This window comes from Lygodium microphyllum, chromosome 13, assembly GCF_053477565.2.
Source record: "Lygodium microphyllum isolate KBCC chromosome 13, Lygodium_microphyllum_v1.1.10, whole genome shotgun sequence".
Classification (NCBI taxonomy): Eukaryota; Viridiplantae; Streptophyta; class Polypodiopsida; order Schizaeales; family Lygodiaceae; genus Lygodium; species Lygodium microphyllum.
The window spans coordinates 45559266-45573759 of NC_141147.1; the positions used below are offsets into that span (position 1 = coordinate 45559266).

The window sequence follows — 14494 nt, forward strand, 5'->3', positions numbered from 1 at the left end:
TGCACCAATTTCAGTGAAATTGAAAAAATTTCACTAAAATGTGAAAAGCCCCAAAATGTGCACTAATTTTGCAATTTCTGAGTCGGATTGTCTTGTCCCGTGCTGAAATCCCCAAATCGGAGAAAAGCCCCAATTTTCTAGGGCAAATTTTCACTTTGTGCCTTTGCATGTGAACGGCCAGTAAAATAATTACAAAAATTCACGTGCAAATGTGTACTAATTTTGCAATTTTTGAGTCGGATTGTCTTGTCCCGTGCTAAATTCCCAAATCGAAGAAAAGCCCCAATTTTCTAGGGCAAATTTTCACTTTGTGCCTTTGCATGTGAACAGCCAGTAAAATAATTGCAGAATTTAAGAAAAAAAAAATTAAGGAAAAAAGGACGTGGAGGATCTGTCCTGGCATTGACCATGACCTATTAGACTAGACGCCTAGCTCGCAAACTGTTGCCAGGCTGCCCGCTACCTACCAGTGTACCTGTCGTCTGCCCGCCAAAACTGTCGCCTAGGCTACGGCCCATCACCTGCTACCTCATGTGCCCATGTGGCGCCTACAACCTACTGACCACTACCTATTGATCCCATCTGCAACACCTGCAACACCGCTTGCTACCCGTCGAGAGCCCACTTGCAATACCTATGACACCTGCCACATTGCCTACTGGTCCGACTACCTCTCCTACACCTGTTGAACGTTGACTATTGCTGCCAACGCCTCTCACTTGAGTTCACCTGACTAGTCTATCCAACTTCGAGAAGTGTGCACTCCTTGTGATCTAATACCAATTTGATGGAGAGTCTGTTGAGCTGAGAGTGAATGCAACTAATAACACACGCAGAGTGAGTAGAGAGCAGTAGAGAGGAGAGTGAGCACAACCCACTTGATGTTCGGTACAAAGACTAGTGTACCACTTTTAGGTTTTGATAATATGTATAAAGTACAAGAAGTGAAGGGTGCGTTCACACCCAAATACGATAAAAGGCACGACGAGCCTTTATTCCCAACAAAGGCGGCAGTGGATATGGATCTACATAAATGAGCCTAAACGGTTCATCGACACAAGTGATAGATTGTTGAGGAAAGGGTGTACAATGCTGCTTATCTAGCTAATATGCTTTACACACCTCTCGAGATAGTTTTAGACGTGGAAGGCCCTCAACCATCCCCTAATGCAACAGCTCATAAAGAGCCCAGTAGCCAAGATGTCCGAAGTAAAAATGCCAAAGACGCTCAGAGACCGTGGGCTCCCATGTAGTGACCAAGGCTTGGAAGCGATGGAACTCCAAATCATCGACCATCGGCGGTAAGAAAATGTGTCATGTGCTAAAGGTCATTAGGCTGTGTGCCTTGTCGCGAGCAATCTAAACCAATCTGAGAGTCTAGGACCTCGACTATAGTCGCAATTAAAAAAACTATTCGCCCCAACTAACTAAGCTGCCGATTAGACAACAAGTTCACCCCAAGCGGGGGAACATAATAGACATCATCCAACAAACCCAGATCCGGACCTTAGTCAATGGGAAAACTAACATGACCTTGGGCCTGAATCTTGACAAAGGAGTTTCCTACGCAGATACTTATGATTACAAGGACTCAAAAATAAAAATGTCCACTATAGGAGTCATATGATGGGTAGCTCCATTGTCCACAAGCCAAACAGGTACTGAGAAGCTCGGCCGTGATGAGTGGGCCTCTACAATCATCTCATCAGGAGCAACTCACAAATGTGAACGAGACTCGCATCCAATGCCTCTAAAGAGGCAATATGGGCATGACACCATAGGTGTAAGTGGAGGCACTAAGATACAATAGCCTTGTCTAAATGTCGACTGAGAGACAACATAATGCCCGAATGGTCCACTAGATAATGCCATAGAGGCAAACTGTGGTACCAACTAATCCACACTTAAGTATGTCTAGGATACACTCCCAGAGGGATAACTCCAATGTGTGTGGGAGATCAAGCTCTCATCACTAGTACACCACCCAAAAACAAGTATGTAGAAGTCCTAAAGGTTGTGCCTAAATGTACAGAACCCCTCGGTGCGATGTGATGGATAATGTGGTGCACTGAATGGAAGAGCAAAGGAAGGTACATCGGAAGATAAGGGAGGAATGGCTGGCAACCCAAATGGATTCGTGATGGATATCGTTGTGGGAAACATGATTGGTTTCTTTTGTCCATTAAATGCATTAGATGAAGATGCACCTACTCCAAATTGACCATGAGAAATAAAATCATTTGAAGAAAAAGGAAGAGATGGGATACTTACAAGTTCTTTCAACTTCTTACCTAGTTTGGAGTTCATAAAGAAATACGTGTCTTCTTCATTACTTAGAAACCAAAGGCTATTTTGAAGAGTTCCTTCTTGACAAGCATTCCCCAATCCAACAAAAAATATAGAATCAGTTGGCATAGGGTCTGAAACAATAGGATTTGTATCTAGCATCGCAGAAAAGAGGTATTGTGAAACTTGAGTATAATCCAAGCTAAGTTCCACTTGCAAATAGCGAGTCTATAGTGGAGATTCCAAAGGTTCTGCAAGATCATTAGTTATGTGTACCGAATCTAAAGGAGAAAACTTAGGCTTACCTTCAACCTCCTACTTAGCCCTATGCATAAGGATGAGATCATACTCAATGGCAAAAATTTGATATGGTCTGTGGACTCCATGGTAGTTCGATGGTTCTCTACCCATGTCAGATCAGGCAATAGCAAGCTAGGAAGCCCACTCCTTATTGTTTCTATCCATGTTTAGCTATAGAGACTGAAGCGATGATGTGAATGTGGCCGAAGTCATCTAACCCTTCTATTATTCTTGCTTTTGCAGATGAGTTTCTCAAAGAGTACCTAGCTCTGATACCATGTGAAAAAATGCTCTGAACACAAAAACACAAAACCAATCATATGACAAAGCACAAACTGATAAACACAAAACACAGCTAGGATTAGGGTTAGGGTAACTCAAAGACAATGAACACAATGAATAATGAAGTGAATGACTACTGAACGTACAGTGCTCATGTAGCAAACACACTATGCAATGAATATTGAGACTCCAACTCTCGTATCTTTGGAATCAAGGCAGAGGTTATGAGATGGAGTGTATCGTACTCCGAACGTAATCTCAACACGTAACAAGGCAACCTATGTCTATCGAATACCAACAAAAGCAACCCGACAGGCTAGATCTAATGCAAACAAGCAATGTAGAAGAGAGAAAAACAAAAAACACAGACCTAAGGAGAGAGAAAACTAGTGACTATACAAAATGGAAAAACGCAAGCTAACTGTGCTAGGCGATAGGTGGAAACTGATGAACAGTGCAGATACTGATAGCAACAACTAGAGGAGAGAGACTGACTGCAAACACAAGTAGGGTGATAATAGCAATAGCTCCTACTAATGGCAATTGGATATAGATGATGGAGACTAGCCCTAGCAATAGCAAACGCAAATTTCCTTATATTGGTCATACCTCCAAGAGGTAGGCGATAGGTAAAGAGACTAAAAACAAGCACCAAATGATAGCAACAGTGCTTGGAGATCTAGGAGATAGTTAGACACCAGCAACTATACCTTTGAAGCTCGTGACTTGTGGAGATGCTTCATCTTCAGATCAGGATACTACTTTCCTACCGGCTTTCCCAACTAAGCCACCACCAATGGATGTTTCAAAGACTTCAGCAGATGGAACATGACAAGCCTCCTCCTCGTTGGGCTTGAGAGACACACCATGATTCAAGGATTGAGGGAATCCTTGAGGAGTAGCAGCCACAAGATGGTCTACGATGGTTTCGGAGAAACTAGCCACATACTACCGAGCTTGTTTGTACTAACTATTGTTTGATGACCTGTGCCATACAAGATAGGAAGCCCACCTCCATGAAGGAGGCTTTGCAATCACAGCATTGAAAGAAGGCTATGAAGCAAGAGTTGAATGCTATTGAGCGAAATGGCACTTCGGATATTGTGCCTTGGGTCTTTTATAGGAAGGCGATTAGTGTAAAATGGGTCTTCAAGACCAAATATCACAATGATGGTATTCTGGATAAGCACAAGGCATGGCTCGTTTGCAAAGGGCTTTGCACAATAGCCAGGGATGGATTTCCATGACACCTTTGCACCTATAGCTCAAATGGCTACCATTGAGTCATTCTTGTCTTAGCCAACCATAGGAGATGGTTGGTTTATCAACTTGATGTGAAGTCTGCCTTCCTAAATGGTGATTTGAAGGAGGATATCTATGTTGAGTAGCCTCCTAGCTTTTCCTCATCAAATGGACAGGTATACAAGTTGAAAACGGCCATTTACAGTCTCAAACAATCTCCACGTACTTGGAACAAGAAGATAGACTTGTTCCTCCAAGGAAACTTGGGGAATCGATGTTCCTCTTACAATCTCTTATTGTATATCTACACCTCAGCTAGAGGGCATGCATTGTTTGTGCTTTATGTGGATGATCTTATTCTGATAGGTAACCATATCCAGGAGGTCAAGGAGACTAAGGCGGCACTACACGAGGTGTTCGAGATGACGAATATGGATCTTTTCTATTTTTTTTAGGCCATGAGATTTACTAGACTCCATGGGGGATTTTCATCTTCCAACAGCGGTATATGCAGGAGCTTCTGGCCACGTTTGAGATGGAGGGATACAAAGCCACTTCTACTCCTATGGATCCAAACTAGAAAACTACGGCCCATGCAAATTCTCTTGCGGCGAATGCTACCCGCTACAAGCAGTTGATTGGATCCTTGATTTGGCCTCTTAACACACTAGTTGATTTGTGCTTTCTTGTAGGTTTGTTAGCCAGGTTTATAAACCCAAGCTAGTACATTGAAAGGTTGCTATTCGAATTTTGTGGTTCCATAGGGAGACCCCCAATCTTGGTATTCATTATCCAGCAAGTACTGGAGATTGGCCTTTGGTTTTTCCAAGCTGAACAGGTTCACCTTAGGCTGGAGATATTGACCAACATAGATCACCAACAGGATATTACTTTACTTTGGGTGCAAGTGTTATCTCGCAGAATAGCAAGAAGCAGCCCACTATTGCCTTTTTTCCACAAAGGCAGAGTATCGAGTGGCTTATTCTACCACATGTGAGTCAATGTGGCTTTGAAGGTTGCTCAAAGAGCTTGGTTGCTCTCATACAGGTCCTACAGCACTTCATTGCGACAACGAGTTGCATTGCTTTGGCAAGAGACCCAGTATTTCATGCTAGGTCAAAGAACATAGAGATTCAATTCCATTTCATTTGAAAGAAGATGTTGGATGAGACCATTGAGGTGGTTTACCGCAAGACAAAGGATAATCTCCCAAATTTGTTTATGAAGGCGCTTCCTTAGGTTGTTCTCCAACAACACTCTAGATCCCTGAGCCTTATGCCATGTCCAAGATCTAAGACAGGGTGTTAGAGCTTAGTCATCCCCTAGACTAGCATTTCTTAAGCAACTATTGGTGCAGTCAATTCTCTTGGAGGTACTCGCGAAGGGCATTGGACATTTTTCTTGTCAATTTGGGCATTATCTCCAACAGTTGATAGTATCCAGTCACGTTTCGTGGGCAAGACAATGCCACGCACACAGGCTGGTTTTATCGCAATTTGTGCAGCTATTCAGTCACCCATTTATAGCGGTATTTTGCCAAATTTGGCAGGTCAGCCAAATCTGGCAATAATCAACCATATTTGGCTGGCCAACCTGCCATATTTTCCCTCTCTTTTGCTAGCTTTTTATCGGCCAGATCAGCATGCCCTCTTCAGTTCATCATTGCAGGTTGGTGGGAGAGATCCACTCAAGAAGATGCACCAACAGCCCTTGTACATCTGCCTTCTTCATTTCAGCATTCATTGACTACAGATTTTTGCCTTTTGTATCTCCTTTCTCTCTCCCTTTCTCTCATGTTCACTATCTTTCAGACTTGTCCATACGCTTCCACATTTGCTGCACTCTAACACCACTGGAGATGCGGCACATGGACAGCCTCACCTGCCCTCGCCCTACATTATACCTAAAGGTTTGGGTGATTGCTCTACTAACACTACTTCATTTGCCATTCTTACAACCATTTCAGGGTCTTCTCCTACACCACCACCTAGGACCATTTCCCTACCGTGACATGAGTTTCATTGGCAGAGACCTACTAATGATCGTGCGCGATGTTAACCATACACTTAGGCTAGCACCTATGGAGCATACTACACAAGTCTCACATTTCTTAGTATTGTTAGTTCCTTAGGCTAATGAATCGGGTCCATTGGCTACTTTATCCTTAGGCATTCCTTCTTTTGTCTTCCACTACATTCACTCATTCACACATTCATACATACGTTTTATTCATTTTCGCTTCACTTTTTGTTTTGTTTTGCTTTGAAGTATCTCACTATGAAGCTTTGTTTTGCAAATTCTAATCTCTTTTGCAGGATTTTGTATTTTAGTCTAGGACTAAGATGTAGGTTTGCACTATTCCTTCAAGTGCGATGGACCTTGTGCGTGGCTTTCTACATGCATGGATTGAAGTTTGCCGGGTTCAAATCCTAGAATTGGTTTGCGTCTCAAGTTCATGATGGGAAATTAGACAAAGAGCAATCTTTGCTTCGAGTTTGTTCTCACATGAGGAAAACCATATGGCAATTCGACTAAAGGTGAAGAGTACATGGTCATGATGTGCTTTCTATGGAGTTGGTTCATGACAAGCATCAAGGTTCAACTATTTCTACTCTCTATGGTCAAGGATTGGTATGATTTTACATCAATATTAGTGTTTCGAGCCACCTTGGTGGTGGCTTGATCATCCACTACTCGGGTCTCCATGGTCCTATTTGATTGTCATCATTGTATATACTATAGCATTAATATGTTTTTAAGACATCATTTTTGTGGTATGAAATATGACAATGGTTCTTAAGGACTTGTTGTTTCCCATCATTGTATATTTCATTGGGCTTGTCACCAATGATCTGAAAGAGAGTGTTGTCGTGTACAGTTCATGGGTTTTATGGACTTTCATTCAGGGTGACTAAGTGGCAGCTAGATAACCTATTCATGGCCGGCTTGAGCATTATTCCTAGGTCTATATATATATCCCTTCTCTCCACTCCCCAATATCACTTCTTACACACTTGCATCCAAGGGAGAGAGGGAGACTACAAGCACTCTAGTGGTTGGCCATGTTTTATGTTGTTTGTACTCATCTTATTGTGCTTTGGTATATATATTTATCAAAGTGCAGCGATACGGAAGTGTATGACCAAGACTAAGAGAGTGTGTGAACGTGGAGAGGGGAGAGAGAGAGACAGAGACAAAAGAATACAAAAGATTTGCAAATGATGAATGTTGAATAAAGAATGCAGATATGTACATGGGCATAGTGCGTATGTCTGCATATCTCCAACCTCGATGATCTCACGGGCTATGAATATCAAAGTCTGTGCAATAATCTCCGCAATCAGCAGTCTAGAATCCTATCATGAGGACATGTATTATTGAAACCTCACTTAACATGCGGATTAATTTTTAATCACATGATTAAGTAAATGTTGCACATGTGAGGTGCAGCTGGGGTTAAAGTAAATTTACAAGCCTGAGACCCGAGGAAATCACGAGATATCAAAGGTAAAAGTTGCTATAAGTTATGCCGCATAGATACTTGGTGGTATCTGGTGCCAGTTGTTGGCCTAGGTCATTCATTTGGCCATAAGTATCAGTTGGTGGCACTAGAGAAGTGGTGTTTAATGGTACCTAACGCCAATCCGATGATCTGTTCACCATTTTTTTAAGAGGAGTCACCTTGCATATTGATCTCTTCAGTAATCATGAGAGAGATCAGCTCATTAAAATTTGGAAATGGCTTCCGTACGTATACTGAAGTAACAAATGATTTCCATGCCTTCTCATTATTAAGACCACTCAAAGTGGATGAAACCAAATCATCATCATCAAACATTGCATCAATTGCTACTAAAGCATTTGCAATTATTATCACCTTTAAAGCATACTCATTGACAGACATTTTCCCTTTCTTCAGGATATTTAACTCTTGCATGAGTTGAATCTTCCATGCCTTTGTATTTACTGAAAACATGTTCTCAAAAATTGTCCAAGCTGCATGTGAAGTTTCTGTATTCTTGGTATATGCCGCGCACCGCCAAATTTAGACAGGACCCTGTATGACCCCTTTGAGTCCTTTGAAAAGAAGTGCCCCCCTGGCAGTGAGAACATACTTGTGCTCTATACCACCACATTGAGAGGCATCAGGAAGACCTTTGAAGATTGCAACCATGTGAGGGAGATCTTGCAGAGCTTTGGATTGAGCATTGACGAGAGAGACGTGTCCATGCATCTTGAGTTCCTCAATGAGCTGAGGCAGCTTATGGGAAGAGTGGTTTCTGTTCCACGGATGTTCATCAAGGGGAGATACATAGGTGGGGAAGAGAAAGTGTCCAAGCTTCATGAGAATGGCAACTTTTTCTTCAATAAAGCTAAAGAAATACCGAAAGGGGCACCAATTTTGGGGCCAATCGGGTGTGCATTGTCCAAGATCAGTACGTAAATTTGTATTTTCAAATTTGCATTAATTGTTTGCTGTTGTAATTAAGTTGTAATCAGGGATTTACCACCCATCTATGGAAGGAAGGCTGGTTTCAAATCCTGCAATCAGAATGATGAAGTGTGTGGGCAAAAGACTGCTATATATAGTAGTAATGTGGGGCCAGCCAAAATAGCTGTCAGCCAGTCTAAATCTGGCCGACCTGATCAGATTTGGCTGACAGCCAAATATCTACCTAAAATAGCAGAAAATCTGCCGCCTCCTATCTGATTGCATCAGCAATAAATGCGCTGCCCTGATCAACACATGGGAAAATGCCTGTCAACTGTAGAGCCTGCTGCGAACTGTCCTGAACCAACATGTGGCACCTGTCCGCCTGCCCACAACTAATGACACCGGCCAAACTGTCATACAAGAGTGCACAATTGCAGGCAACTGCTCTAGAATGGCCAGACTGACAAGAAATGCATGTAATCTGCCCATCTCTAATGAATGCCTGTCCAAGGGATGACCATATCTCTAATAGTATTATGGATTCTGTGGCTCAGTTCTCCATTCATTCAGTTCATGTGTTTTTGCTTTTCTTATTCATCTCTTTTAGTGCTGTGCAAATGTTTGTATTGCTTCTGCTTGCATATCTCCTTCTTACACTTTGGCTCATTCATACCCAACTGGATTTGTTCATTTTAGTTGCCATCCTTAGTTCTTTTACATAAAGACCACTTCTTCCTCCTTGGAGGCTGCACTTTGGGCATTGTGGTACTTGCAAACACCCCAATATACATATAAAAATGGAGAGAGAGTCACCTTGTCATGTTGGACCAGTTCAAACTGGGCACGTGATAGACACATCCCAATATCCACTACAAGTTTATTCTATAGTACTTTGGGGTCAAAATGCCATTTCATGGAGCAACATAGTGACAACCTACAATCGTATTTCTTCTACAAGGTAAAGAATTCAGCTGCATATGCAAAAATTCATGAAGCCATATGATTGAGATTCCTCGTAAGATTGGCTTCCACAATTATAATCAATTGTTCTTCATTGAGACAACCACAACTCCCTATAACTTAGCCATACTATATCATCCTATGAGAGAGAGAACATGGTCGAAATCCTCATGAGGGATCCTTTGTTAGCTTCTTGCACAACCTTTTGTACTTGTGAGCCTTAAAGTGAGTCGAGGAGGAAAGGATGAATGTCCAATTTGTCCAAATTTGGTTACAATTTGGGTTATTGTGTGAGAGTACGCAACGGAAGAGGAACATGAACACAGAGAGAAAAGAAGCAAGAAGACAGCATCCCAAGGCATTAGTAAGCACACTAGATCGGGTTGGAAAATAATGAAAGCACCAGAGACGGTAACGAAGACAAAGACGAAGTGTGCAGCCTACATCCCCTAAAAGAGAAAGAAGAATGTCGAACTCAAAGCATGCACCTACAGAAAATGAAGAAGAATAATCTGCCCCAGCCAGCCCATCTATTATATAGAGCAGAAAATGCAGCAAGCTAGCTGTCTGTTGCAATAACTACAATCAACCTAGGCAGTTTTTCTACTTGACCAAATACTCAAGATAAACGATCCAACGGGATTGTTTAGTCCCAAGATCAAGAACCAACTTAGGTTCAAGTGGAATATAATGAGCAATATCTTCAAGTCACAGGACTTCCTTAATCGGAACAATCAATTCACCTTGCCCCAACCATTCTTTCACTGAATCCAGCAAGAATGTTGAATACAATGATGGAATGATCAGTCCCTGCATGCAACACAAAGCATTAGTGAGGGCACCGGATCAAGTTGGAAAATGATGGTAGCACCAGAGACGAGATGGTGACAGAGGCAATCATGAAGACAAAAGTGTGCAGCCAATAGCCCCTGCAAGAGATGAACGAGAATGCCAAACTTGAAGCATGCACCTACAGAAAAGGAAGAAGAATGATCTGCCCCAGCCAACCCATCTGCTATGTATAGCAGAAAATGCAGCAAATAGGCCAACTGCGGCAATCAATAAGTGCCAACGGGGGCCCGGAAAATCAAGTTATGGCTTGGCAGGGCTGGTTGCAGCCTACAAGAACTGCACAAGCTAACAAGTGCCTAGCAAAACCCAGTGCACATCTCAATTGACTAAGAAAAGAAATGCACGCTCTAAGTAGAGCTGCCTCCCCTATCAAAGCACATAACAGACGTGTCAAAGATCCTAATGTCCCCATCTAACTCAAACTGAGGCTCACAAGCAAGAGATGACAATGCATGACAAACATGGCTGCTAACACATTGTGCACTTTTTGGTCCACCTACCTTATTTTGGCCCATGGACACTTCAAGGTTTTTAAGCTACATGCACCTACATTGAATCAGCAAATCATTGTAGCATTGATGCTCCCATCTCATTCTTCGAGTCTTCATCATTGCCTAGAGCCTCACTACCATAGCTTTGTATCTCATAGAGAAGCTACAACCATATTAATCTTCTTCCTCATTTTGCTAATCAATCCATCAACTACATTTCTCTTCAATGTTTTCTCTTCTTTCTTGCTTCTACTTGCATTTGGATACAATCACTTGTTGTGAGTAGTCTAATCCTGAAGGGACTAGCTATGTTTGGGTGAATTCTCTACTCATGGGAAATACACAGCTGTCTTAGTGTCCACTACCATTGAGTTGTTGCAACCTCCTCATACCATTTAGGAAAGATGGCCTGCTCCTAGAAAGCAACATCATCTCTGATCTCTCATATCAATTCCCCTCCAATTGTTGACTATGATATGTGCAGCATTTACTTTATTAGTGAGGTTGGACCTACCTGCTTGACTACTTTCATGCTAACCTATTGCATGTGAATTGGCAAAAGAAGCACATCAAAGCGTGTGTGAGTGCATCATATTAGGATTGGCATAATCAATGATGAATGTCTCTTGCACATATGGGTTATTAAGTCGGGATTTAATGGCCATCCATCCATCCAAAGGTCTTTAAGATTGTCAAGCTAATGTTATGATGTGATCAAAAGTGTTTGAGAGTTATGGCAAGTTCAAACTTTTCAAACCTTATAGGAAATTAGTAGACAGACCTTGTAAATATCATAGTGAAAACATTAACTTACTGTCAGTCCACACGATTATCATCAGCCTATAAGAGAGTATTACCAAATTTATCATGGTGTCCATGACAAGCCCCTATTTTATCGTGATTTTGAAGAGTAGTAAAATAGGAGAGAAAAGTAAATGGAGACTAGCACATGGTAAAGTTCGGTAAGACTAAGCTTAAGGTAACACGTAAAGCCTAACACTGGTTATTTCTCTAAGCGTGCGACGTTGGTCCTATCATACAAAAGGATAATCGCATGCTGAGACATGTAAGACAATGCTAGCTTGTCGACGCATTACGATCAACATTTCACAGTAGCAGCGATAAAGGCCTGCTCTGTGTGTGTGTGTGTGTGTGTGTGTGTGTGTGTGTGTACCTGGAAACAGACAATATCAGCGTTGAGTACTTGAGAGAAGTAGCTGGAGACGGACGAGTGACGGAGAGAGGCATCCTTGAGCGTGTTGTAGAGACCGTTCACGTTCCAGCTGAGTATGCGCATCCTTGCAACAACCTTCGAATGTCGCAAAGGCAGGTCGCTGTTGTGAAGTGCTTTCTTTTTTTGCCTCGGCACGTGCAATTTCGCTTGCACAAGTCTATTATATATATAGTCCACATATATATTGCATAGCACAAAATACATCAAAAGTTAGATATTCAAGAGTATACTAGGCGCTCCGCGCTTAGACTCGAAGCGCCGGGGCGGGCGCGATTTTCGCGGGGGCGGGGAGGGGGGGGGGTGCTGGACGCATGGCACCTGCCCCCGCGTTCTCTTTCTTTTTTGTGAGGGAGGTGGGGGGGCTACCACATGGTACCTGCCCCCCTCCTCTCCTTAACTAATAGTATAGATGATAAGTCAATGTTCTTGCAAGAAAGTTATATATAGGACTGTACCCTCCATGAGCATTGAATGTGCATAAAACATAAAACCATGCTACTTATATAGCATGGCCAAGAGTTGGCACAAGTGCTCTCTCAAATTTCATAATCAATGGCGACATCAACCTTCCTAGTTTAAGCTCTTAAAAGATAACTACTGTGATGTATCGTGCTACACTATTGTTGTATTGTAAAAATAATCGCACAAGTAGGACATATTAAGCTTATGGAGTCTTGTATGGAGTCCATAAGTTGTATGCATGTACTCCTTTGTTGTGGAAGATTATGAGTTGTGTGTATCTACTTCTTTATTTAAGGCATATACACAATGCAAGATGTGAATTGGTGGCATATATAAAAAAACATAGTGCAAAATTTTAATAATTTGTATTGACCATTGTGAGAATCAAATTCAAAACAAAAAGAAAATGTGTCATATAGATCACTAAACCACACCTCAACCAAATGAACTCCCAAAATAATTTACAAATAGGTTTACTTGAGAAGCTTCATGCACATAAAAATTGTACATTATAATAGAAAAGATGTATGCTATGTGCATCGAGGCATGAAAAATTCAACTAAGACAAAGGTTGCATAGAACTTGGAGAGGAAACATGACTATCGGTGAGTATGTTGCTAAAATCAAGTAGATTTTGGAGGACTTAGCTTCTATCACTGCTCCAATGGAATGATAATAATCTTGTCTTAGAGACTTTAAATGGCCTAGGTCTTGCAATTAAGTCTTTGTACACTTCCATTTCAATTTATGGTGGCTCCATACCAAACTTTGAGGAGTTGATATCTCTCTTTTTTACTAAAGTAATAAAGCATGGATTGAACATCTCTTGCAATAAGCACTCAAGACATACTATATTTTATCATTGGTGTGGCCATGAGAATGCATCTAAAGATATAGGCATGCACATATGTGATAGATGTGACTCTTGTGCTTGTGAACATGGATCTATTGGATAAGGTCACTATATACTTAGAGGCAAGGGGAGAGCATAGTTTCATAGTCGTGTATGCACTACTACAAGGAGTTTGTGCGTGTCAATACCTGTGAGTAGTTTGGACATTTTGAGAGAGAGTTCTTTAATGAGCTGGGTAATGTGTTTAGAGGCAGAGGAAGAATGCAACAGTGTCATTATATAGGTGGATCCACTAGATGAGGTGGCTATATCCCTAAAGTCAAGAAAAGAGCATAGTTCAGTAGTAGCTGTGAACGTGCTACTTATCACAAAGAGATGGTTCTTGTGTCAATATTGTTGGAAGTTTGGACATTTTGAGAGCAAGTGCTTTCGTAATCAACATAATGTGTTTAGAGCAAAAGAACACAATATAGTCATTATAAAGGTGGATATAGCTATAACAGTTATGGACATAGAGGTGGATCATCCTCAAGGAGACATCTAATAGCTATGAAGCATGTATTTAGTAGTATGGCACATCCATCACATGGTAATGATGGGTTTTTGGACTCAAATTCTACAAACCATATGGTGCATCATGCAAAATATTTTGATTCGAAGGAACAGATGAGGAGTGATGAGTTTGTGGCTAAAGAGAATATATTTTGCATAAAATAATGCATATTGGGCCTATACTTTTGCTTACAAAGGGATGGTACTAACAATAAGCTTGGGGTTGCTCTTTATGTACCCATTATCATGAAAAAACCTTGCATCAATTGGTCAAACGAAGGCCTATAGATTTGTTTTAAAAATTTTGGATGCTTTATAGAGTAGTCTTACTGTGGAAATTGATTGTTAGAGGCTGTAAGAAAGATTGATTTTTTGCATTGGATTTTGACACTCCTATGATGCAAAGTAATATGGATGTGGAGCATGAACATGTTCAAGATAAGGATGTAGATCTATAGCATAGACGGATTGGACATGTTAACTTGCAAAAGTTAAAAGCAATTGGAAACTAGACACAGTGTTCATGAATTACCACAATTTGAGCA

The 14494-nt window shown here is 41.4% G+C and overlaps 1 protein-coding gene across 1 annotated transcript in view; it reads right to left on the reverse strand.

Annotated features, from left to right (window-relative positions):
• Positions 1 to 12243, reverse strand: part of LOC148026581 (uncharacterized) — a 57970-nt gene extending 45727 nt beyond the window's left edge. Inside the window, exon 1 of the mRNA XM_087691026.1 lies at positions 12023 to 12243. Coding sequence (XP_087547152.1) covers positions 12023 to 12145 — 123 coding nt within the window. The 5' untranslated portion in view covers positions 12146 to 12243. The remainder of the gene's footprint in view (positions 1 to 12022) is intronic.
• Positions 12244 to 14494: the final 2251 nt, after the last annotated feature.